The 26233-nt window shown below is 37.2% G+C and overlaps 1 protein-coding gene across 2 annotated transcripts; it reads left to right on the plus strand.

Moving 5' to 3' along the window:
• Positions 1–8360: 8360 nt before the first annotated feature.
• Positions 8361–24327, plus strand: RBM45 (RNA binding motif protein 45). Of its 2 annotated transcripts, none has more exons than XM_046019108.1 (9): positions 8361–8807; positions 13037–13159; positions 15919–16045; positions 18144–18266; positions 19141–19326; positions 21889–22018; positions 22193–22277; positions 22483–22646; positions 24127–24327. In XM_046019108.1, exons 1-9 carry the CDS (start codon positions 8508–8510, stop codon positions 24317–24319), a joined length of 1431 nt encoding a protein of 476 aa, XP_045875064.1. In that variant the 5' UTR covers positions 8361–8507; the 3' UTR covers positions 24320–24327. The 2 variants fall into 2 exon arrangements, with proteins under 2 accessions (XP_045875064.1, XP_045875065.1); XM_046019109.1 differs by having other exon boundaries at positions 19147–19326.
• Positions 24328–26233: the final 1906 nt, after the last annotated feature.

Here is a 26233-nt window from a genome sequence, read left to right on the forward strand (position 1 = left end):
TCTTTGGGCAGACTAACAACTAAGCTATTAATCAATGTTTTAGGTCTGATAAAAAGCAGAAAAAAAAAAACAACTCCCATTTTTCCAGAAGAAGCTTACTTTTAAATTCCAAACTTCACTCAAAACACTGCATTCAATTTCGACTTAAATGAGTTCTATCAGTTCACGTATAGGTACAAAATTCACTGAACCTTTGAACAGGGGCCATTAAGAAACTTTAGTCACAAATACAAATTTTTGGACTTTAGCAAAATGCATTCACAATAATCATAAAGTCCATATCATACAAATAGAAAATGTCATCTAAGTACTGCTAAAGAATCATTTCCAATTTTTATATAAAGCAAAAAAATCAGATTGATTCTTATACCTATTAAATGTTACGGATAAGTCAAGAAACCAGACATTTGTTTAAAAGAAAAAAAATCCTCTTTTCTCAAATAGATTTCACATACAATTCTCTTTTTAGAAAATGCCCATTGTCATTGTTTGAACTACCAATATTTACCATGTGAAGACACTGACTGCCACCATCTTTAATCACAGTTATGTAAGTACATATGACCATCTGCAAAGTGCACTAAAACCACTAAATTCAGCAGTGAGAGCAAGGGAGGGGGGCAGGAAGACTAGGAAGGATAGCAAGTGAGTCAATTTTATCCTATAATCATCTGGCACTCTAATAATATTTCATTATTAAGAAGAAATATAAACCTCTTCAACCTTAGCCGCAACAACTTCTAGCTAGACATGTCTCCAAACGGAAGTGAAACGAAGGCAAAAGGAACTATTGGGACTTCAACAAGATAAAAAGCTTTTGCACAGCAAAGGAAACAGTCAACAAAACCAAAAGACAACCTACAGAATGGGAGAAGATATTTGCAAATAACATATTAGATAAAGGGCTAGTATCCAAAATCTATAAAGAACTTATCAAACTCAACACCCAAAGAACAAATAATCCAATCAAGAAATGGTCAGAAGACATGAACAGACCTTTCTCCAAAGAAGACATATGAACAGACATATGGAAAAATGTTCAACATCACTTGGCATCAGGGAAATATAAATCAAAATCACAATGAGATACCATCTCATGCCAGTCAGAAAGGGTAAAATTAATAAGTCAGGAAGCAACAAATGTTGGTGAGGATATAGACAAAGGGGAACCCTCCTACACTGCTGGTGGGAATGCAAGCTGGTGCAGCCACTCTGGAAAACAGTATGGAGATTACTCATAAAGTTAAAAATAGAGCTACCCTACAACTCAGAAAGTACACTACAGGGTATTTACCCCAAAGATACAAATGATCTGAAGGGGCACATGCACCCCAATGTTTATAGCAGCAATGTCCACAATAGCCAAACTATGGGAAAAGTCCAGATGTCCATCGATAGATGAATGGATAAAGAAAATGTGAGATATATATAGATACAGATATAGACATAGATAGATATATATAGATATATAATGGAATACTACTCAGCCATCAAAAAATAAAATCTTGCCATTTGCAATGACATGGATGGAACCAGAGGCTATTATGCTGAGCAAAATAAGTCAGAGGAAGACAATTATCATATGATCTCACTGATATCTGGAATTTAAGAAACAAAACAGAGGATCATAGGGGAAGAGAGGAAAAAAATAACAAGATGAAACCAGAGAGAGTAACAAACCATAAGGGACTCTTAATCATAGGAAACAAATGAGGGTTGCTGGAGGAGGGCGATGGAGGGATGGGGTAACTGGGTGATGGACATTAAGGAGGGCATATGATGCAAAGAGCACTGGGTAGTATGTAAGACTGATGAATCATAGGCCTGTACCTCTGGGAAAAAAATTTATAGAAGAAAAAAAAGATATAATAAGGATATAATAATAAAGATATTATTTCATGAAAAAAAGAAGAAATATAATGTACACCCAAAATTTGTATAATGTTACATGCTAATTTTATCTCAATAAATAAAAATTTTCTTTAAAAAGATTTTTACCTATTTCTCACTGAAATAGGCAAAGATATGACACCTGGTATGAGAAGGATCACTCTTCCAAGAATGAAGTAATTCTAATGATGAATAGGATAAGAGTAGTGAACACTTACGCATGCTTCTGTGGGCCAGACATAGCTAAGCACTTTATATATTATTAATGCATTTATTCCTCTGACCAGCCATGTGAGATAGATACCGTTAATATCTCTGTTTTTACAGCTGAGGAAAATGAGGCACACAAGTTAAGCGGCTTTAAGTCACAAGCTGGTGAGAAGTGGAGAGAGATGGTGAAAAGTAAGAGGAAGAACAATTTTCAGTCTCTTTTAATTTTAACAAATCCCTTATAGGAACAAACTAAGTAACATTGGGTTGAACAAACTACGTAATTGGGTTGAACAGAATGTTTGACACACTGCAGATGCTTAAAGAGAAGTAAATAAAATGCTCTGCAGTGTTGGTACATACCACTGCCACCTCCAATTTTGCCCGTAAAAAAAGAGGGATGTGGTAAGAACAATCAAGGCACCAATAAAGCTTTCAAGATTTACAAAACCCACATAACTCGAAGCAATAAAAGTGGAAGGAAGAACCCACTGGAATAACTGGAGGATGAATACTACACAGACTAAAAGATAAAGTAGGATTCTGCTATTGCAGAATCAGTACGGAAGTGGAATGCATCAGAACGATGTGACCGTGCGTAAACGTCTATGAACCCCCTCCATCCCCGCCCCACCCAAACACAGATGTCCACAGCCTTTCCCTCTTCGAATCTGCTGTGCCTGAATCCCTAAACCGGAATAAGAACCCAGCTTTCCAAACTGCCAGTCTCACAGTCCTTCTTGCCACCACTCCCACTTGGAGGCTGATTTCTGCCAACCATGGGCGGAAGGCTCTGCCCCGAATCGGTTCCACACAGAAATCATAAAAGCTGCAGACAGGCCCCTCACTAGAAATAGTTTTATGCTGCACTTAGAGACACGTAGTCCCCAGCAGGCTAGGGCTAAAGGGAGCCTGTTAGATACTCCTTTCTGAGTAAACCCCAGTCCAAATTGCTCTGGCCCATAACCAGTGCTTAGATCACATGGTTGCCAGGCCCACTACTTCCCAGCCAATCCCCCTACCTACCAGAGGGTCAGCAGCTCCGCCCACCACCTCGTTGGGGAACCCTTAAGTAGTCGGGCCTCTGCCAGGCCAGAACCTGAGCTGCAAGTTTGGTGTTGGCGATCCCAGAGCAATGCCTCAAACACCTGCACTGGAAGCCCAGTCCAGCATGTGCTTCTGGTAGACGCCAGCCAATAGCAGGCCAGGCTCTATCTGCACCGCTGATTGGCTCCCAGATCCCGCAAGTTGGCAATTCTCGCAGGAGCTTAAAGACGGACTTGCTGGGCAGTTGCAGACTGAGTGGAAACGTGACTAAGTGAACGTCCTTTGAGCACAACAGCCCCAGAAGCATCTTTTATTTGTTTAGCTTTTGCCTAAACAAAGAGCTAAATTATCTATGCATATTGACTGCGTGTCCCAGTTCTTGCTTGAAGTAGGAACTCAACGTTTTATGAATGGTCCATTAGCATGTGATTTTAGGAATCATATCGTGTCAACAAAAGAATAAAACAAATAGGATGGGCAAGGCACTGTGCCAAGCAATTGGACAAACACTGAACTGCAGTTTCAATTTTCTGAGTTACAATTCAGTTGGGACAAGATTTAAATACATTGGGGCACCTGGGTGGCTCAGTGGGTTAAAACCTCTGCCTTCAGCTCAGGTCATGATCTCAGGGTTCTGGGATCAAGCCCCACGTGGCGCTCTCTGCTCAGCAGGGAGCCTGCGTCCCCCCCTCTCTCTCTGCCTGCCTCTCTGCCTACCTGTGATCTCTCTCTCTGTGTCAAATAAATAAATAAAATCTTTAAAAAAAAAAAGTTAAATCATTATGGGGTGCCTGGGTGGCTCAGGTCATGATCCCACCGTCCTGGGATGGAGCTCTGCATCCGGCTCCCTGCTTAGTGGGAAGCCTGCTTCTCCCTCTCATACTCCCCCTGCTTGTGTTTCCTCTCTCACTGTGTTTCTCTCTGTCAAATAAATACATAAAATCTTTTTTTAAAAGTTAAATCACTATAAATGAGCTACATTAGAAAAAAATACAATAATATAAGAACTGACAGCAAGGTTGCAAGCTGCTTGCTAAAAAAAAAAAAAAAAAAAAGCACAATGAAGTATGACTAGAAACAAAGAGAATTAGAACTGAAGGACCAAGAAGGGGGATATGGAGGGAAGGACTGAAAAAGCTACAAGAAGATGAGAGGGGTTTTTTTCTTTTTTTTTCTTTTATTTCTTTTAGCGTAACAATATTCATTGTTTTTGCACCACACCCAGTGCTCCATGCAATACGTGACCTCCGCAATACGTGACCTCCCCAATACCCACCACCTGGTTCCCCCAACCTTCCACCCCCACCCCTTCAAAACCCTCAGGTTGTTTTTCAGTGTCCATAGTCTCTCATGGTTCATCTCCCTTCCAATTTCTCTCAACTCCCTTCTGCTCTCCATCACCCCATGTCCTCCATGTTATTTGTTATGCTCCACAAATAAGTGAAACCATATGATAATTGGCTCTCTCTGCTTGACTTATTTCACTCAGCATAATCTCTTCCAGTCCCAACCCTGTTGCTACAAAAGTTGGGTATTCATCCTTTCTGATGGAGGCATAATACTCCATAGTGTATATGGACCACAAGAGAAGATGAGAGTTTTAAAGACAGACAGGTCAAACTTAAATTTATTTAGGAAATTTGCTTACCTGTGGTTACATAACTACTTCAGTGAGACATATGTGGTAAGGAGACAGGGAAATAGGAATATTAAAAAAAAATTTTAATTGCTCAACAAAGTACTTGTAATAGTAACAATTTTGTGTGTTAGGTAAGTGGGAAGTTTACCACAGTCAAGTTCTCCAGAGGTCTTTCCCATATGCTCTTATGAATGAAATGATTGAATTCTTCTGCATCTACTAAACACAAGTAACTTTGAGTACTTGAAGTGTAGCTCATACAACTGAGTAACAGAAATTTTTATTATTTTATAGTTAATTTAAATTAATTTTTATTTTAATTTAAATAGCCGCAATTACCAGATGATTGAATGAAGCTAATCTAAGAGATACCTATGAATCTGTTCTATGAGCAACATATTTAAGAGACATATGTCATCAAGTTGAATGAAAAGGGGGTGTGCCTGGGTGGCTCAGTTGGTTAGCAGCTGCCTTCAGCTCAGGCCATGATCCCAAAGTCTTGGAATAGAGCTCCAAGTTGGGCTCCCTGTTCAGCGGAGAGCCTGTTTCTCCCTCTCCCTCTGCCACTCCTCCTGCTTGTACTCTCTCTCTCTCTCTCTCAAATAAATAAATAAAATCTTTAAAAAAAAAAAAAGTTGAATGAAAAGGACCAGGTTTGGGAGGGGGGAGCAAAAATCAGGTGTTAAATATTATTCTCAAACTCAAACAAAAACATGAAACTCAAGAAAAGGAAGGAGACTACCATTTCTCTAGTGCCTACCACATGCCAGTGTAGGTGCACTGAATACATTCACAGTACCTCATAGCCTTACAGCTGGGAAAAATGGACATTCTGGACCTTATTCATACAGAACAATCTGAAAATTACTAATTGATTATCGGTAAATATCAGTGGTAAAGCCTATTTAAAATTTTCAAATAAGGCAAAACTGAAATATAATGTATGAAGACTAATATTGATAGCAGTAAATATCATTGTAATTATATCATAGTTAAAGAAATTTTGGAAAACAATGACAAGAATTTATTATTTTCTCCTTGCATTTCAAAAATAAGTTACAATATCAGCTCTTCTTTAAAAAAAATTTATAAGAATGTTGGAAGAAAAGCATCAAGGGAAAACTGGATTTCATGCAAAATCAACAAAAGTGCTTATCATTTAAACAATTGTGCATTATAGGCTACATGTTGTAAAGCCTTGAAAAAATTTAATCTGCAAATGCACAGCACATCTTTTCTCTAATATAACACTGATTAATAATCATTGTTTCAAACCTCAGAATTTTCAGCTGTTTTAGCTACATGCGATTCATGTTCAAATATGATTTTATATGATTTGACACATGGCAAAACTGTCATTATTGAGTGATTAAAAGTGTTCTACAACTGATTGTGGTGATAGTTGCACAATGCTGTGAACATATTAAAAGCCATTTAACTGAACATAAATAGATGAATTGTATGAAATATGAATTGTGTCTCAAGGAAGCTGTTTAAAATAACTAGATGGGGAAGTCATAAATTCATTAGAGAAAGCAGATTTCTTATTTTCCTTGCATATGCGGTATTTCGCATGACTGAGTTATAAAGAAATTTTGCTTTCCCAGCATTTCCTAATATTTCTGTCCTGGTTTTGTTCCATGCGATCTTTTCTCTCTTCTTTAAGAAAAGAAATTAACTGCTCTAAACATCAGCCTCAAATTTTCAGGATATCAATCAGTAATTTTTTTGACAAAGAATAAAAGTTGCCCCATCTCTACAGTGAAAGAAAATTATACATTTTCCACTAGATGGCACTGGTGTGCAAACAGTGTTGCTAGAAGCTTCAGATTCTCACAGCAATAAAATTATTAACATTGCCACATTGTTTTTACACTTTGATTGGTTTGGGTAACATAAAGAGAAGTGGAAAATTAAAACAAGATATTTCTTTAACTTGCTAAGATCCAGGGTAAACAGAGTCCTTACTTTACAGATACAGGATGTAATGCGAGGAAAAATTATCACAATCTTTTGTGCTACAGCCAGAGTGAGAACCCACAATCCCTGACTCTTAGTTGCTATCATACAAGTATACAATATAAAAAGTGGGAGAGTGGATACCCTCATCAAAGGGAACAAGAAAATTCATCTCCATGTGCCATTGTACACATATTAGCTCATTTGATCCTTAAGCTACGAGCTCCATATATTTCATAAAATCCCAAGTATATAAACCTAATCTATTAACTTCGTAAGAGAAGAGAAGGATCATTTTGTTTAATACCATATCACTTGAGTAAAGCACAGTGCCCAATACACAGTAGACAGTCAGAAACATTTGGTCCTTAAATAAATGGATGAATTAACTGAGCTTAATAACTACCCCATTTAGTAGGCAATATTATTTCTCCTTGCAGCTGAGGAAACTGAAGTTGGAAATATGAAGTAACTTATCCAAACTCACACAGTTCAGTGGCAAAACCATTTAACACAATCCGACATTATTTTGCACTATATATTTACATGTAATTTTTCCACAATAGAAGAAAGTTCTATGAGGACAGAGAACATGTTTTTCCTTTTCCTTATGGTGTATCTAGCTCCTTAGACAGAACTGGCATGCAGTTGGCACACAATAAATAGTACTTACCTGTTTGAACTCAAAGCAACCCTGATCTTAGCAACCTGGACTTGAGCATTCAAAGAGTTCTGGTCCTGGACTACGTTCAGTTTCATTCTTTTCATTTTATTCCAACTCCACTACAAAATCCAGATCTTGTTTCTGGATTTCTGCTAGGTTTCCCACTAACCTGTCCTCAAGTCCCTTTAACAAGAAGACTTAGAAGTCAGTAAGCATTCCCACTTTGCTTCTCCTTGAGATTTCTCCTAGTCCCTGTAGCTGAGCAGTCCACCCTTCCAGCCCTCAAGTCCCCAGGGGTGCTTGTGGGAGTTGAGCACATCAGCAGACGGACCTGGTTCTGGTTTTGGCTCTGTTATTTGTATCCCTACTGTCTTTGGCTATTCCAAAGGCCTCGATTTCCTCATCTCAATTTTCTCAACAAATGAGGCTCGAATTGGATGATCTCAAATAAGACTATAGGGTTGGTTTTTTTTTTTTTAAGATTTTATTTATTTGAGAGAGAGAGACAGTGAGAGAGAGCATGAGAGGAGAGAAAGTCAGAGGGAGAAGCAGACTCTCCAAGGAGCAGGGAACCCGATGCGGGACTCGATCCCAGGACTCTGGGATCATGACCCGAGCGGAAGGCAGTCGCTTAACCAAATGAGCCACCCAGGCACCCCAAGACTATAGGGTTTTTAACTTTATCCTATAGTGGTCTTCTACTCAGCTCATAACCAAGATGGCAAGTTTTGAGGGGAGAATGCTTGGGCTCTAGGGGTGGGAATAAAGCCAGCACTGGGAAAGCCTGTGCACCAGACAGGGCTGTTCTGGCCACAGGCAATGCGGATGGCACCCCTGACATGTGAGCCTCGTTTCCGCGAGATTGGGCTCCCGGACCAGGTCGGCCTCCCCACCCCCCCGCATCGCTAGGGGGCGCTGCAGGCCGCTCCCCGGAAGCTGGTACCAGACGCTGGTCAGGCGCCCGACTCTTGCGTCTTCCGGAAGCGGAGCGCCGGACCCGCAACGGCTGGCTGTGCGGGAGCGGCGGTGGCGGGCCCGGCGGCAGCGAGGAGACCTTAAGGGGACCCGGGCCTGGCTCCCGCGCCGGGGCGGAGCGCCATGGACGAAGCAGGCAGCTGTGCGAGCGGCGGAGGCTTCCGCCCGGGCGTGGACAGCCTGGACGAGCCGCCCAACAGCCGCATCTTCCTGGTGATCAGCAAGTACACACCGGAGTCGGTGCTGAGGGAGCGCTTCTCGCCCTTTGGCGAGATCCAGGACATCTGGGTGGTGCGGGACAAGCACACTAAGGAGTCCAAGGGCATCGCCTTCGTCAAGTTTGCCCGCAGCTCGCAGGCCTGCAGGGCCATGGAGGAGATGCACGGCCAGTGCCTCAGCCCCAACGACACCAAGCCCATCAAGGTACTGGTGCCCGGGTTGGGGTCCTCGCGCGAGTGGGTAGGGGTGGGGCCTCCCGCGCCTGAAGCTGTGTCAGCGTGGGGTCGAAGTAATACATCCGCTCCCTGGGGCGGCCTGGGCAGCTCTTGGCCTTCCGGGGGCGGGAGGATGGCGTTCGCGACAGGGGTGCGGGGTTTGGGCGGTGCGGGAAGAACGACCGCCCGGACTTGGGCAGCAGAGCTGCAGTGACTGGACCTGCCCTCACTCGCTCTGTCACTACTCCGGAACCCTGGACTCCATCGCCCACTCCTGAAGCTCCAGTCTTACAACCCCGTTTACATAAACACGGGTGTTTTTGTTTTTGTTTTTAATTTTTTTATTTTTTTGCTTTTCTTCAGGTTACTGCTGAGCTTAACAACTTGATAAAAGTGTGTTAAACTGTGGCCTCTCTGGTGTTGGGCGTTTGCCCAGTACCAGACGAAAGGGTACATGTAAATAGTGTTTGAAGGTGACTATAACTGCTGCTGTTGCGTATTTGCCACACTGTTGTGTTTTTAAAGATCATCTGAACTAAGCCCTCTTTGTGAAAGTAGTAATACCTTACGTTTTGTTATTGCCACTTTTCTTTGAAAGCAACCAAAGTAACCTGCCTTAAGCAGGGCCAAATCATCATGATGGTAATATGGTTGTATTGCTACTTAATGCTTCTTTGTATACTCTTAGTTCGCCCTGGAGGCATTTCTATTGTTTCAGCACTTAAACTTGCATAAAATTAAGAAGACTGGCAAGTGGCAGGAAGGGTGATTTTTTTTTTTTAAGATTTTATTTATTTATTTGACAGAGAGAGATCACAAGTAGACAGAGAGGCAGGCAGGGAGAGAGAAAGAGAGAGAGGGAAGCAGGCTCGCTGCAGTTCCAGACCCAATCCTGAGGCTCCTGACAGTTACTTCAACAGTATCCTCACCTGTCTTGTAATTCTGTTGGAGACTTCCACAAAATTCCCTTCTCCCTTGACGTTTTTTTCCTTTTCTTCCTCCCATTTACTACAGAAAACTGGTAAGAATATCATTAATATTGACTTACACAAGTGAAAGACTGTGCATCAGTCTCCGGAGGTCTTGCCTATCCCTCCATCCACAAAAGAGAAGGAGCCTAGGAGTATATCAGCATTACAGTAGACCATAGACATTCCCTTTATTTCCACCTCCCCAACTCCCTGAAATGGAGTAGAACAGGTCATTAATAAAATTTATTGTAAGGCCACAGCATATGCTAGATCAGGGGTTGACAAACTTTTTCTGTAAGAGGACAGATAGTAAATATTTTAGGCATTGTGAGCCACATACAGTCTCTGTGACCTATTTGTTTTTGTTTTTTTTTAAGATTTTATTTATTTATTTGACAGACAGAGATCACAAGTAGGCAGAGAGGCAGGCAGAGGGGGGGGGGGGGAAGCAGGCTCCCCGCTAAGCAGAGAGCCTGATGTGGGGCTCTATCCCAGAACCCTGGGATCATGACCTGAGCCGAAGGCAGAGGCTTTAACCCACTGAGCCACCCAGGCGCCCCCCCCTACTCATTGTTTTTAACAGCCCTTTAAAAATGTGAAAACAGTGGTGCCTGGGTGGCTCAGTCGTTGGGCATTTGCCTTCTCAGGTCATGATCACAGGGTCCTGGATGGAGCCCTGCATAGAGCCCTGCATCGGGCTCCCTACTCAGCAGGAGACCTGCTACTCCTTCTCCCACTCCCCCTGCTTGTGTTCCTTCTCTCGCTGTCTCTCTCTCTCAGTCAAATAAGTAAATAAAATCTTTTAAAATAAATAAAATGTAAAAACTATTTTTAGATCATGGGCTGTAGAGAAACAGGAGGCTGTGGTTTACTGACTCCTGTCCTAGATTGATAATTTGTATCTCCTTCTAATTAAATTAGCCAGAGAGGGTTTTTATACTTTGAGTATAACCACAGAGATCTGTGGACAACCCAAAAAATGCCCCAAATCTTAAACCTATATAATTCCCTTTTCTTGATTAAATTCCTACAAGAGAAGTGAAAGTCCCAGCACTGAAATGTACCCTCCCTTTTAGCCACAGAGAAGTTATTCTCCAAAATAATTAAAGTTTAAGTTGTTTTTTCATATTTTGGTCCACTCAGTTTTAGCCAGAAGTTTGTTGCAGTGCAGGACCGAGCTAGGCAGTCTAAGTTCATTTTCAGTGGGTTCAGCTTGGGTCTGTCTTCCACTGGATTGTAGTTTTTTTACTTGTGTTTGTTTTTGTTTCTTCTGTACTTCCAGTTAAATTAATTTAGCTTCAACTTCTCTCGTGTAGTTTGCTTTTGCAAAGTTCCAAAGAATCTGTAAGACACATAAGAAAATTATAGCCCTAGGCCTACAACCAGAAGATTGGCTAAGTAAGAATTATTCTGCGACCAAGAACATTATCTTCAGCTCTGCAAGAATGCCTCTTATTTAGAGCTTGTAGTCTGAACATAAAGTCTCAGGAGAAATCTCCATTAAGTGGTTAATTATACATGTGTTCTTCTCAGACACTGCCTGCCTTATTGGAAATTTGAAACACTCCAGTCTTCTAAAATTTAGAAGTTTGTGATCTGATGACACTTCTGGTCTCAAATCTTACTTGAGACTCTTTCTTTTCCCTGTTTCTTCCTATATGCGTAAAGGTTTCCTATTTCATTTTTCTATTGATCATTCATTAGTGATATATCCCCTACACTGACTTTCTAGTGGGTCATTTTTGTATTGCTTAGTACTGTATTACTAATACCTCATACACTGCTTGGCATATAGCATAAGTTTATTGAGGGAGTCTTATTTAGGAATATGTCTCCAGCTGTATCTTGTAAACAAGGTCCTACACTTCTACGACAGCTGTTTTCTAAGCAAATATACAATCTTCTGTTTCAGTACTTTCGAAATCTCATGACTTTTATAAGCTCTCAGTCCTCTGGGTTGCTGCCTCCTCTGGAATTCCATTTCAGTGGTATACAGCCCCCACCCTCCCCCCCTTTAAAGTAGAAGAAAAAGGAAACCTTGAGGGCTTCGTGTGGTGATTTATGTTAATTTTATTACATGTCTTCAGGTAATAAAAAACAAAACTAGTCATTAAAATTCTTATCCTTATAGCTCTATAAACAAATCCACAATCCTAATTAGAGATTTTAACATTCCTTTAGGATAATATAAAACTGTAACAATTTTATGAAGTAATAAGTAATAATCTCATATCATAATCCAAGTAATAATAATAATCTGAGTAATCTAATGTCACAGATGATGTTTCAGTAAAATAAATTGCTAATAGTAGAAAATGGAGCCTCAGGTATTCCGGTGCATTTTCTTGCTCACATAAATCACATGGTCACTGAGATTATCCAGAATATGATTATGCTACCTTTTTTAAAGTTTCGTATTAAAAAGAAAACAATTAAAAATAATTACATTCTAGACTTAAACCCAACTATATCAGTAAGTACATTAAACATAAGTAGACTAAACATGCCAATTAAAGGCAGAGATTATCAGGATTTATTAAAAAAAAGAAAGACCAAACTAAATACTGTTTAAAAGAGACATGTAAAGAATAAAGATACAAAGTGGTTGAAAGTGAAAGGATAGAAAAAGTTTGTGTGATATCATACAAAATGGTGTTTAACACAAGAAGTATTAACAGAGATAGGGCAACTTCATAGGAATAAAAATGACAGTCAGAAGTACATAATGATCCCACATGTTTATGGAGCCAATAATACAGCTTCAAAATACAAGAAGCATTATTTCATAGAACTAAGAGGAGAAAGAAAAATTCACAATCAGGTTTTTATACTCCTCTCTTAGGATCTGTTGGAACAACTAGACAAAATCAGTAAAGATGTGATACTTAACACTTTAATCACTGTAGTTAGCATTTATTGGACACTGTACTCAGCTATTGCAGATCACACATTCTTTTTCAGTGTACTGACTTGCTCTTGGTAAACCAAAGTGCGAAAGTAAAAATACATTTGGAAAAAACAATGCAGACATTGGTATTATCTCATATAAAAAAATAAATAAAAAAAAAACACTGCAGAAAAAGAAAAAAAACCCATTGCAGTAAAGATTACTTTAAAAAAACTTTTGACAAAATCCTATTACATTGTGTTTATCCTAACATGAAACTCATAATAATAATGAAATAAGTATACCTAAGAAATAGGAAAACAGTTAAATATTATTTTGGGGATTTTGTTTGTTTCTTAGGTTTTCATTGCTCAGTCCAGATCATCTGGAAGTCATCGCGATGTTGAAGATGAAGAACTCACAAGAATATTCGTTATGATACCAAAGTCCTACACCGAAGAAGATCTACGGGAAAAATTTAAGGTACTTATGTTTTCTAATCAACTAGCATCTGTGGTAACTTAGAATCCTAAATTGGTTGTATGGTTACTAAATCTTAAGCGTTGTTTGCGTTAGGTCATTAGATTGATGCTAGAGAATTAAATAACTGTTTTTAAGTCATCTGTTTCCATCTAGTTTTAAAATATTAAACCTAGAATAAACTAAAAAAAAAAAAAAACATAAAAAAGTGGAAAATATAAATGATGGTGTTTTCTCCCCCTTTAAGGAAAACACGGATTCAGGAAAATAAAGTATAAAACCTGGAGTTTTAAATTAGGTCACATACCTGGTAGGTGGTGGACCAAGATTTAAACCCAGGCTCTATGAATCTGGAAGCTGCTCTTGGTCTTTACACTTTCAAAGTACCCTCTCACCACTCTGTTGCTCTCATGGAGAGGGGAGTCAAGTAAGCCTGAGTGTGTGAACTGTATTATCTAGTATTTATCCTAAGCCTATGGCATGTTGATGTACTTATTCACAGAAAGGCTCATCCTTTATGGAATATTAGTCCTAAAATTAAGCTTTCGAAGGAGTTTTATTTAATTATTTTATTTATTTTTAAAGATTTTATTTACTCATTTGAGAGAGAGGGAGAGAAGACACAAGCATGGGGAGAGGCAGCAGGAGAGAGAGAAGCAGATCCCCAGTGAGCTGGGAACACAATGTGGGGCTCATTCCCAGGACATAGAGATCATGACCTGAGCCGCAGACTTTTAACTATCTGAGCCACCCAGGCGCCCCTGAAGGAGTTCTATTTAAAGGGAAAAAAAACTACAGCTTTGAACCATATAGCAAGATTATAGTCAATGAAATTTAAAGATCATTTTAAATCTCTTTTTAGCCATTGACTTTTATATACATGATATACTTCTACAAAAATTATTAAAAATCAATTCTTAAATTAGTTTGAGTTGTAATTTTTTATTCTTTTTCTACTAAGTTTCCCAATAATATGAATCAGGTAGGCAACAAGCAAGAAAGAAAAGAAACAGTAAAAAGTAATTTCCAAAATTTCTCTGTCCTACCGCAAGAGTTGAAAAAAATAACAGCTACCAAACATATATATTCCAAACTTCCTCCAATAGTAAGAACTTTTTATCTTTTTCTGAGTGAACAAATTTGACATTTTTATCCAAATGTATAATAATTAAGTTGTTAATTGGTTATATAAAAATTTTGTAAAATAAATAATAAACACTAAGGGGGTGCCCAGGTGGCTCAGTTGGTTAAGCATCTGACTGTTGACTTTGGCTCAATTCATGATCTCCAGTTCGTGAGATGGAGCCCTGCGTCAGGTTCATCACTCAGCTTGGAGTCTGCTGGAGATTTTCTCTCTCCTTCTCTCTCAGCCCCTCCCCCTGCTCGCACACACACTGTCTCTCTCTAAACAAGAAATAAATAAAATCTTTTAAAAAATAAATAATAAACACTAAGAATTTATATCCCATATTTCTCCATAGAATTGACTTTCTGAGCATGCCAGTGTTTTAGTGATATACTTTGAGAAGCTCCTCTTCAAAGGAATACACAGTTACATCCTGTTAGCGGGCAAACAGCTGTAGCTAATGTTTAGTGTATCCCAGACACTTTAGGTCTATTAGTTCATTTCACTTTTAGCTGAAGGCAGACGCTTAACAACTGAGCCACCTTGGTGCCCTTCATTTAACTCTTAAAATAACCCTTTGAAGTAGGTACAACTTTTTTTTTGTTTTTAAAGATTTTATTTATTTATTTGACAGAGAGAGATCACAAGGAGGCAGAGAGGCAAGCAGAGAAAGAGAGGGAAGCAGGCTCCCTGCTGAGCAGAGAGCTCGATGCGGGACTCGATCCCAGGACCCTGGGATCATGACCTGAGCTGAAGGCAGAGGCTTTAACCCACTGAGCCACCCAGGTGCCCCTGAAGTAGGTACAACTTTTAACCCCATTTAGCAGGTAAAGAGATAGGCACAGAGAGGGTAACTAAACTGCTCAGTTAATAAGGGACTGAGCAGGGGCGCCTGGGTGGCTCAGTGGGTTAAAGCCTCTGCCTTCAGCTCAGGTCATGATCCCAGGGTCCTAGGATCGAGCCCCGCATCGGGCTCTCTGCTCGGCAGGGAGCCTGCTTCCCCCTCCCTCTCTGCCTGCCTTTCTGCCTACTTGTGATCTCTGCAAATAAATAAACAAAATCTTAAAAAAAAAAAAAAATAAGGGACTGAGCAAAAATTTGGATATAGAAGGTTCAATTCCAGCTTGTAATCACCACTGACCAAGACTCTGAAGCTTTCAAAACCATTTACACAGTCTTATTCACCCTCTGTGACATAGGCAAATTATTTGATTTCTCAAAGACCTAGTTTCTTTGTCTGTGAGATAAATAGTATAATACGTATCCATATATATAATATATATTAGTGTATACATAAATATTATGTATGTATATATCTATATACACATACATATTATACGTATATCCTTGAGGGATTGTTATAGCAATAAGGTAATATATGTAAAGCAAATGCTTAGCAAATGAAAATGAAAATCATTATTTTGGTTATGTTATTATTCGCTTATATTAGGATGGTTCTTTTTCTCATGCCTCATTGGTTTGTGACATTTTGATTCTATTATTAAAAATGGATGTAAATTCTAATTCTGATTTCTAGTTTTGCAAATAAGGGGCACAAATAAACTTCAAGTTCTGAAATAATCTGTTCAGTTATTGATTTTGACTCCTCTAAGATCATTTCTTTTAACTCTCATAGGTATATGGAGATATCGAGTATTGCAGCATTATTAAGAATAAAGTAACTGGAGAAAGTAAAGGTTTGGGCTATGTTCGATACTTAAAACCATCACAGGCTGCCCAAGCAATAGAAAACTGTGATCGAAGTAAGGATGTGTTCATTTAACGTTAAAGACTTTTTAAAAACTTTTAATTATTCTAAATAAATGAATTTAACATGTGGTTTTACTAGTAAGCATACTTGCTAATTTAATCCTAGCAATATGAGTTTAAATATATGTATATACCTAGGATGAAAATTATTTTGGGATTGTGATTAAGCTTTCACTGAGGCACTGTCTTCAAGAGAAATATGAGCAACTGCATTAACTTAGCAAGTGAAAATACTGTTTGCACATTTTGGTTATTATTTCTATAGTAATTTAAAATTTTTAAGTATTAAAAATTGACTTAACCCTTTCCAGCTTTTAAAAATTTTTTTTTCTTTATTTAAAAAAACCTCAAGTTTTCTGGTATATTTATTCATATTTAAACTACACCTTAAATAGAATTAAGGATATGCTAATAAACATAAAGGTTAAGGATGGGACATAGTATAAATTTTGCCTACATAGGTAACTAAATATATATTAGGTTAATTTTGAGCTAGAATGACATTGGATCTTGTGCTGTTAATGCTATATATAATGAAGAATAAGAATTTTAAAGTAGCCAAGGAAAATATCCTTTGTTGCCATACTCCTAGTTATATTGACCTTTAGAAATGAGGATTAGTTAAATTAGTAGGTTTTAGGATATTAGAAAGATATATATGTACTGGAAAGAATTATTGCTGATCAGTAGAATTCTTAAATAACCCTAAGGTGCATATCAAAATTTCCTCTCAGATCCTTCTGTATTTCTCAACCAGCCAGCATTAATTGAGTACCTGTGGATACTCAGCAATATGTTAAGTAAAAAGATACAAAGGAAATAAATATATAGTTTTTAAGGAATTATATTGGGTAGCCAATCTCTAATAGGCAAAAAATAGTTAAAGAATAATAGAAGATTTTTTTTAAAGGCTCTTTGAAAGCAGGGAGTGTTTTGTTTGTTGGTTTCTCTCATTCCTAATACCTAGTACAGTTATAGACCCTCTGTATAGATTTATTGAGATCTCTATCAAAGAAACTGCCATTTATAATAGACTCAACAGATATTTGCCAAATGAGAAAATGTTCAAAAATGTGTGGTATGGTCCAGCGGTAGTGAGAAACAAGTGCATTGAGAACATGAGAACACCTCTAGAGGTGAGATTGACATCTGGTATAGAGTAGGCAGGACAGAAGGTGAGAGCAGTGTTAACAAAGGCACAGAGCTGGGGGTAAACATGTCTTTGCTTCATACTGTGAAGGCAAAAGTCTGAATAAGGCGTAATTAATCCTACTGAGAAATTAGGAGACAAAGTTAACTACGTCCAGTGGCTCCATATATGGGAGGTTATGAAGAGTTCAACCTCAGGATTCCCTTGTAGACTGCTTTAAAAGGAGAAAAACAACTGTTTCAGGACAGTTGCTCTAACCACAGTATCAGGGATGGATTTTCAGAGAAAGAATTCAGAGTGACTTGGTTTTATCCTTTTTGGAGCCACAGAATAATATGATGAAAGCTCTGAACCCTCTTTGAAATATGCACATGTGCACATATACATAAGCGTATTGTTTAAAGTTTCAGAGAGTTCATGGAACCTTCCCACTTTTTGAAGCTCATCTTCGAACCCCTACTTAAAACCTTTGATCCAGAGGCAAAGAGAGCAGTTAATGAGTTGTTGGAATTAATTGAAGGGAATCTGACTTAGAAACAAAGGCAGGGAAGTTAGAGTAAAAGACAACATCTTGTAAGTGTATTTCAAAGGAAGAATCTTGCTGACAGGTTGAATGTGAAGAGCCCTATAGGATTTTGATGTTGAATCAGGGAGAACAAACCAGGGTATTATTTGTAATAGGGAAGAGACTGGAAAGGATAGGGTAGAACTGCTGATCTTCAATGTCTGCCTTGACCACAACTTGAGATTCTTGCTCTTTTTATTTATTTTTTACCATCTTCCAAAAAGCAAAGAAGTAGGTGCGGTACAGATGGCCTTTGTGTAGATTTTGTTTTGTACAATTATAGTTCTAAAGCTAAGTCAAGCACTAGCAATAAAGTCTATTTGCAGGTGTGCTAAATTTGCTGTGAATTTTGAAAGTCATAGATTCTCTTTTTCAGGTTTTAGGGCAATCTTGGCTGAACCTAAAAATAAAGCATCTGAATCCTCAGAACAAGACTATTACAGTAACATGAGGCAGGAGACACTGGGACATGAACCTAGAGTAAATATGTTTCCATTTGGTGAGTAAGCTATCCTTTCTTTTTAGTAGTGTATGTAATATATACAGTCGGATTTGGATTTTAGAAAATATTCTTTTATCAGTAGTCTGTAAATCTCACTTAGTGAATTAAAGTTAATGCGGGGTTTTTTTGAGAAGTTTGTCATGACTCCTTGTGGTCTTAATATTAACACTTGCATATTTAACGCTATGTGTAACGTAGAAAACTAATTGGAAATTATACATTATATAAGCATTGTGTATTATATAATACATAATATAATATATAAGCATTGCTTATAGAATTCTATATAATTTCCAGTTATAGTTCTCTATGGTCAGTTATGTATTATCTAAATATTAAACTACATCACTGCCAGTTTTTAAAGCAAGCTTCTGCCTCTGTTAGGACCAAAAAGTATAAAAGACTATACTGATATCCCCTCAGTATAAGTCCTAAGATTTTATCCCTAAAGTACTGCTGCTTTAAAATTAGGGCTAGAGGAAGGAAAGGAATGACAAACATAGACGTTAACAAAAGGGAGAAGTGAGTGATAAAAGTAAGTCCCATAATTATTATTTAGCATAATCTTTGTTATAGGCAAAATACTTGCCATATTTTGCAGATTTGCATACTAAACATATTCCTCTGAAGTTATACTACACATTTCTGCTTATATTTCTGTGTCAAAAGCGGGGGAGTGGGAAGAGTTGTCTGTTTTCACACCATTGGTCCCTTCTGATAGTGCTAATGGCCAAGAGCGTGCTACAAAATATAGTGCCTTGGTCAAATGCAATGGACTTAGTGACAGCTCATCTTATTTACTTGTACCTAAAATGTTAAGTGAATTCTTGAATGTATAGAAATTAAAAGATGTACTTTTCTTTTTATATTGTTGGAGAACAACAATCTGAGTTTTCAGGTTTTGACAAGAATGACAACAGAGGCCAAGAAGCTATCTCCAAACGCCTGTCAGTTGTATCAAGAGTTCCTTTCACTGAAGAGCAGCTTTTCAGTATTTTTGATATAGTACCAGGATTGGAATACTGTGAAGTTCAACGAGATCCTTATTCTAATTACGGTAAAATAATGTCTATTATTTTTTAATCTACTGTGTTTTGTTAAAATGTCTTTTCTCCAGTGGCGCTTTTTATGTCAAATACTCTTTCTATGGCAATTTTTTGTTTTCTTTTTCTGTTTTAAACTTTTAATTACAGTGATACTTAACAAATAAACCCCTGAGAATGTATCTCCTTTATACAATGTCACATTTTTTTTTTTTTTTACAAAAGGGGAAAAAAGACTTTTTTTGTTTGTTTGTTTATTTACAGCATAACAGTGTTCATTGTTTTGGCATCACACCCAGTGCTCCATGCAGTACGTGCCAATGTCACAGTTTTTAAAAATATTTTAACTTCCACAAAATAGAGCATTCTGTTTCCAGTTGTATAACCAAAATACCTCAGAATGGGTCCCTATACGCCTGATTAACGTTAGGCAAAGTTCTGAAACCCTTCGAAGTTTCCTCCTCATCCCTAAGTGTCTCTCTCTCTCTCTCTCTCTTTTTTTTTTTCCAAACTTTATACCCAAAATGAAACTCCTTCCCTTCATTTCAAGCATCTAATTGCTCTTCTTCTCTCTCTGCTTCTTCCCAGTCTTAATTGAAGCAAGGCTCTGGGACGCCTGGGTGGCTCAGTCATTAGTTAAGCATCTGCCTTTGGCTCAGGTCTTGATCTCTGGTATCAAGCCCCATGTCAGGCTTCCTGCTCAGTAAGGAGTCTGCTTCTCTCTCTCTCTCCCCCAGCTTGTTCTCTCTCTCTCTCTTTCTCAAATAAATCTTTTTTTAAAAAGATAAAAATAAAATCTTTTTTTAGAAAATTTGAAGCAAGGCTCTAATACCAGCCATTTGAACTTATTAACTAGTTAATTGACTAAACCTAATATCTAGTGTTGGCTTAACCATCTTCATAATTTTTTAAGGTTTTTTTTAAGGCTTTTAAAAAATGGAGTTATTGTGGCATAATGGAAAATGGTTGGCATTCCATTTCACATCAGACTCAGGTGCAAATCCTAGCACTGCCATGTAGCTCTGAGAACTTGACAAACTGCTTATCCCTTCTGAATCTCTCTCTCTTCATCCATAAAAGGGGATTATTAATACCTTCTATGTCCGGGTTAGATAAGAATTAGGAATGCTGTATGTAAAAATACCTAATGCAAGTCCTGGCACATGATAGGTACTCAGGAAATCTCGGGAGCTTATTGGTTTGCTTTAGAGAATTGGAAATGAGGGGTAGTATGGAGAGGTCATACTTGGCATCTGTTCTAGTACTATGGATAGACTCGATTTAGCCCTTAACAGGGTGTGATGGATGTAAAGGGAAGTAGGAAAGTGAGTCAAGTCATCTGGGCTAATAAGCCTGGAATGGTGCCACTCTTCACCCAGATATATGCACTTTACTCACTAGTACTCTTCCCAGCCCTAGTCTTTTAGCATAACTGCCCGTCTGAGCCTACTTTGGACCATCTCCAACCCTAACCTGGCCTTAGACTATCATTCTGTATTCTGATTCTAAGGCACACAGTTTGTGTTTTTTGGCACATTCATTGTTATGTCTAATTCTGTTTGTTTTGTATTTCTTTCCCTTTTATCTGATAAGTTGAAATGTGTTCTTTTACCTTCTGTAACTTTTCTCTGGTTGAATGTGTCTGATAAAAAAATATATGTGTTATTGGGACACTTTTTATTAATATAGGTATCATCATAGAGTTCTGTCTGAATTAGTTTTATATGTTCCTTTGCTTACTGAATTTTAATTTCATTAAAATGTTGGGGTGCTTCGGTTTAGAGAGGAACATGAGATTATAGCAGTGTTTTCCCCCAAGTGGGTTATGTTATATATATGGGTTATATATTCTATATATATTGTATTGTATTGTATTATATTATTATTATGTTATATTATATGTGAAGGTTATATATTATGAAAACCTTTTGGTTATGTTATAACCTCTTGGGCTATCCATATATGGACTCTGGTATAAAATTATCCCCCGACTTCAGCATCACCCTCCTGAATTGAAATCTTTCTGCTTAGCTGAAAGCTCTCCAAAGAAATGTGAAATATGTGACTTCTAATCTGAGAGCCTCTGTTCCCTACCTTTTGTTTTTTTATAAATATCACTTTTCCTTTCTCTAGCACTACAGTGAGCCTGATGACTATATGTTCTTATCAGACTGTATATTCTCATTTCATTTCCTACTCAGTATGATAGGGAAAATTTAAAAATTTCAAAGCAGATTTCGAAGAATAAAAATTTAAGAAGAACTGGTTTTAGGTATAGCTATCATATAAGAAACACCTGTATCTTAAAATTAAATTCATTGGGCAGTACTTGCTCCAATAATTAACATTTTCCTTAAAATATGTTTATATTTTTGCCTAAGTCTGGTTTAGACTTTGTAGGAACATAGTTGTTGTACATATGTATAAGAAAACTTTGTGTTCTGGTCCCTTTGACTCTGTGTTTACTAGTTGTGTGATACCAGGCTATTTCTATATTGCTTCATTTTGTGGCAAGACAGGCTTTAGGTACCCTCTTTTTTTCTTTTTAACTCCTGATATTCTCTACTTTGTTTTAGGTCATGGAGTGGTTCAGTATTTCAATGTAGCATCAGCTATTTATGCAAAATACAAGTTACATGGGTTTCAGTACCCTCCTGGGAATCGGATAGGTGTTTCCTTCATTGATGATGGAAGTAATGCAACAGAGTAAGTACCATCTCAGGAGGGTCTAAAGCAGGGTTCTGGGTGTACATGATAGGACTTGAAGAATAAGAATGGAAATCAGTTAACCTCTTGGGTGAGGAAGTCACACAAAAACAAGTTACGGGTAAGAAACTGAATGTTTCTGGTTTTCTGCAAATCATCAGTTCTATTCTTTAGTCTTCTTAGAAAAATGGCAACGCAGATGGTAGCAGCACAACTTGCCTCAATGGTGTGGAATAACCCAAGTCAGCAGCAATTTCTGGTAAGTAGGTGAGAACTTAACCTCTATGATACATCAGTAGGTTATAAAATAAATGTGGCCTTTGTTTGTTACCTATGTAAGAAACTGTTCAGAGCTACAGTGCAAGGTCACATAGAAGTCATGGTATACGTCTCTTTAGCTCTTGGCTTAAAATCCTTACAGTACAGTTTTTCTTTTTCTTATTTTGTACCCAACTCTTCAACAGCAATTTGGAGGAAATTCTGGATCACAGTTGCCTCAAATCCAGACAGATGTTGTACTTCCATCATGCAAAAAAAAAGCCCCTCCTGAAACTCCTGTGAAAGAAAGACTTTTTATCGTGTTTAATCCTCATCCTTTACCTTTAGATGTATTAGAGGATATATTCTGGTAAGATTTCAATTCCACAAAGTTACATTTTGTAATATAATTTATTTAAACCAGTCATTTAAGTCCTCTTACAAACTTGAAACTTTCTATACCCAATACTTAACAGATAGAAATGATTTGTTCTGCAGTTTAAAAAATTCCTATTTATATCACCTTTTAAAATATATGATCATTTCTTTCTCTTCTTTTTTATTTATATATCCTAAGTCTCCACACAGAATTTCCTGTTATTTTGTTTTGAAGATATAAAACATAGTATTGTTTTTGAAAAGTTGCATGCATAAAATGGACAAATCATTTGTTTCTTTATAGAAAATACAAATCTGCGTAGACCTGCCCTCTAGAATTCTTTTTACATAACTTTTCCTTTGTGATTATAATTCAACTGAACAGAGTTGAATTATAGAAATAATTTTCTATCAGAAATAGAAACAATATAGAAAATAGCATTTCTATTTTGTTAGCACTGTGTTGGATCCTTAAGGATTATATTGAGTAAACAATTACTTGATTGTAAGTAAGAGTACATAATAAATATAGAAAAAGGAAAGCTCTTGTTTATTTTTGTGTTTTTAATAGAACTCCTTTAATCTTAACTTATTTCTTTTTTGTCTTTTTCCTATTTGCCTTATAACAATGTTAGCAAATTTTGAAAAATAGAAAGCTCATTGAAGAGTTGCACAAAATACCAGTAGTTCAAATATATTGTCTTTTATTTAACTGATTCATGTAGTTTATTTCCTGAACATTTCCTTTATGCCAGGTAGTTGTCATACTAAGTGCAAGAGACATTGCGTAAACCAAACATATGGAAATAAGACATAGTTGTTCTTGTCCTCTGAAAGTTAATCTCATATAGGAGACAAATAAGGAAGTAGAATACTACAACCTAGTGAGGCTGGTGTTGTGAAAAGGAGTATCCAGGCTATGAAATACATAAGGGGAGTATCTAGTTCTAAAGCTCTTAAGAAGCAATGTATAATGGAGACCTGCAGATAAAAACAACTTAGAGAAGAAAGGATGTTATGGGGGTGGTTATTCGTGCAAGAGAGAATGTGAAAGGAGATGGTTAGAACATGGGATTTGAAAGGGAGGGTGAAGTGGAGAGAAGACAAGGCCCATATCAGGAAAAGCCCACAGGCTATGCTGGGGAGTTTGTCCTTACGCTGGATGGAATCCTTAGGGTGGAAATGATCATATCTGTGTTTCGGAAAGATCACTGGGAAGGTAAATAGTAGATTAGGTAAGGACAAGCCCAGAGGGCAGGGAAACAAGTGAGGAAGTTAGAGCATTCCAAGGAAAAGATAATGACTGGCAGAATGAGGAAAGAGACCCGAATAAGAATGAAAAGAACTTGACTAATAGAGCATGTGTTTGAGAAGGAAGATTGACTTGATGGGATGTGGGGAGAGGAGTGTAACTAAACAGTTGTATTTTTATCAATTTCATTTGATTTTTTTTTTTTTTAACCTCATTTCAGTCGTTTTGGTAACCTAATCGAAGTTTACCTTGTGTCGGGAAAAAACGTGGGGTATGCCAAATACGCAGATAGAATAAGTGCCAATGATGCCATTACTACTTTACATGGAAAGATCCTAAATGGAGTCAGACTTAAAGTTATGCTGGCCGATTCCCCAAGAGAAGAATCTAACAAACGACAAAGAACTTACTGATTTTTGAGGTAAGCCCCTTTTAGTCTGAATTTTAATAACACATTGGCCAGATATTATAACAAGAGTATGTATAGAGTTTCTTTTTAGGGATTTGGAAGTTGTCAGTTAGAAGCATTGTGACTTAAAGGTTATAAAACCACCGGTTGGGTTAATTTCACAATATATTTTTTGAACTTGAACTTCATAAACTTAAATGTTTTTGATGTTTACTGAGAGAATGTTTTTGCCTTTCTATGAAATAAAATCAGCTTTTAATGTAGAAAATTAAACTGGGGTTTTTTGTGAATATCTTAAATATTAAGAATTTGACTTTTTACCATATGTTTAGCTAACCTCAAAATTGAAATAGTTATAAAGTTCTTTAACTTGAAGGATTAATGTCTTGAGTTAAAACTTAAGGTAATTTATAATAACCTTTATAAAGAGTGTTTTGACATCTCACTAGTGAAATGGCTAAAAAGCATTATCAAATAATATATCTTTTTGGACCTTTTGAACCTAAATGCTTTTCTTTGGACTTGAATGTGTGAGTTTGCAAATTAAAACCACATATTCAGAAAGTATTATTATATGTATATATGTATTAAAAAAGGAATCCTGACAATTTACCAAAAACTCTTGTCTATTATAATAATACATACAGCAATATGAATTCCTTTTTCTTTTAGTTTTCAGAAATCAAACTTACATCTCTTTTTCTGTGATAGTCAACACATACCTCCATGGCCAAGGGAAACATTCTTTAAAGTAAAAATGTTCAACTCTTTCACTTTTTTTATTCTGGCAGTGAATTCTAAGTTTCAGGGGCAGCTGAGAGTTTTTCCCACACATCCAGCTTCCCAAGCCCACTGCTGATCAGCAAGCCCTTAAGATTGTCTTAGAAGTTACTGACTTGAAAGCCATTTTCTTTTACCTTTGTTTTCTTTATGACCAATTATGGCCACCAGGAAGTGTCAGAATGAATTCCACAAGCCTTACTGGTGATGACCCTTTTTCTGATAGAGCAAGTCAGGTGATTAGTTCCTCCTTCCTAGAAGGCAGTTGGCAATAGGAAATGCCAGTTGGGCCCATTATGAATAATCCTAATTTAGAAATGTCTTGAAATGTTTTATTTAGTTACAAAACTCATTTCCATTACCCCATACAGTATACAAATATTAAAATGCCAATGAAAAAGAATTAGCAAGTCCTTCTTAAAACAAAGCTGTCTTTTTACATTTACAAATAAAATGTTAAGACCTGAATTCTGGTTAGACAAGCTATCTTCTAAAATAGCTAAAATGTGTTTGTGTCTGTGAATATTTTAACATATAGCTAACAATTCTTTTATTCAAAGAATCTTTGTTTTTTAAAAAGGACAGTAATACTAAGTTCTTAATATGGGGAAATACATGAATTACTCCTGTGGTTGAGCCTTTCCTAGTGATTATTTGTATAGTACAAAAATATTAAACTTAAAAATTAGAAGATCTGCCTTGGAATTCTATCAACATTTAACTGACTGTGATTGGGCGAATCTCTTCACCTTTATGAGGCTGATTGTTTTAATAGAGTTATTGAGAGAAAATTAATTGGAATTCCTTATGAAATACAATAACGTTTTGCAAGTGTGAGCTCAAACTCTTGCCTTGGTGATTTCAGTGAATCTTTGAGATGTCATCTTATCAAAATGGTCAGAAACTAAAAGTTTAATGATACAAAATATGGCCAGCTGGTGCTGTGCGAATGAAGCTTTATAATACCACATTTTCCCCTGTAAAAGTGATATACATTCATCCTGTTCCCTACACATTAGAGGAAGTGCATATTCTTCAGCATGACTGTTCTTAAACTACACATCTATCCTCTTTTCCTTTATTGAACCGTTGTACCTATTCAGAGCAAAGATAAAGTTGGGTCAGGTTAGCTGAAAAT

This window comes from Meles meles, chromosome 9, assembly GCF_922984935.1.
Source record: "Meles meles chromosome 9, mMelMel3.1 paternal haplotype, whole genome shotgun sequence".
Lineage (NCBI taxonomy): Eukaryota > Metazoa > Chordata > Mammalia > Carnivora > Mustelidae > Meles > Meles meles.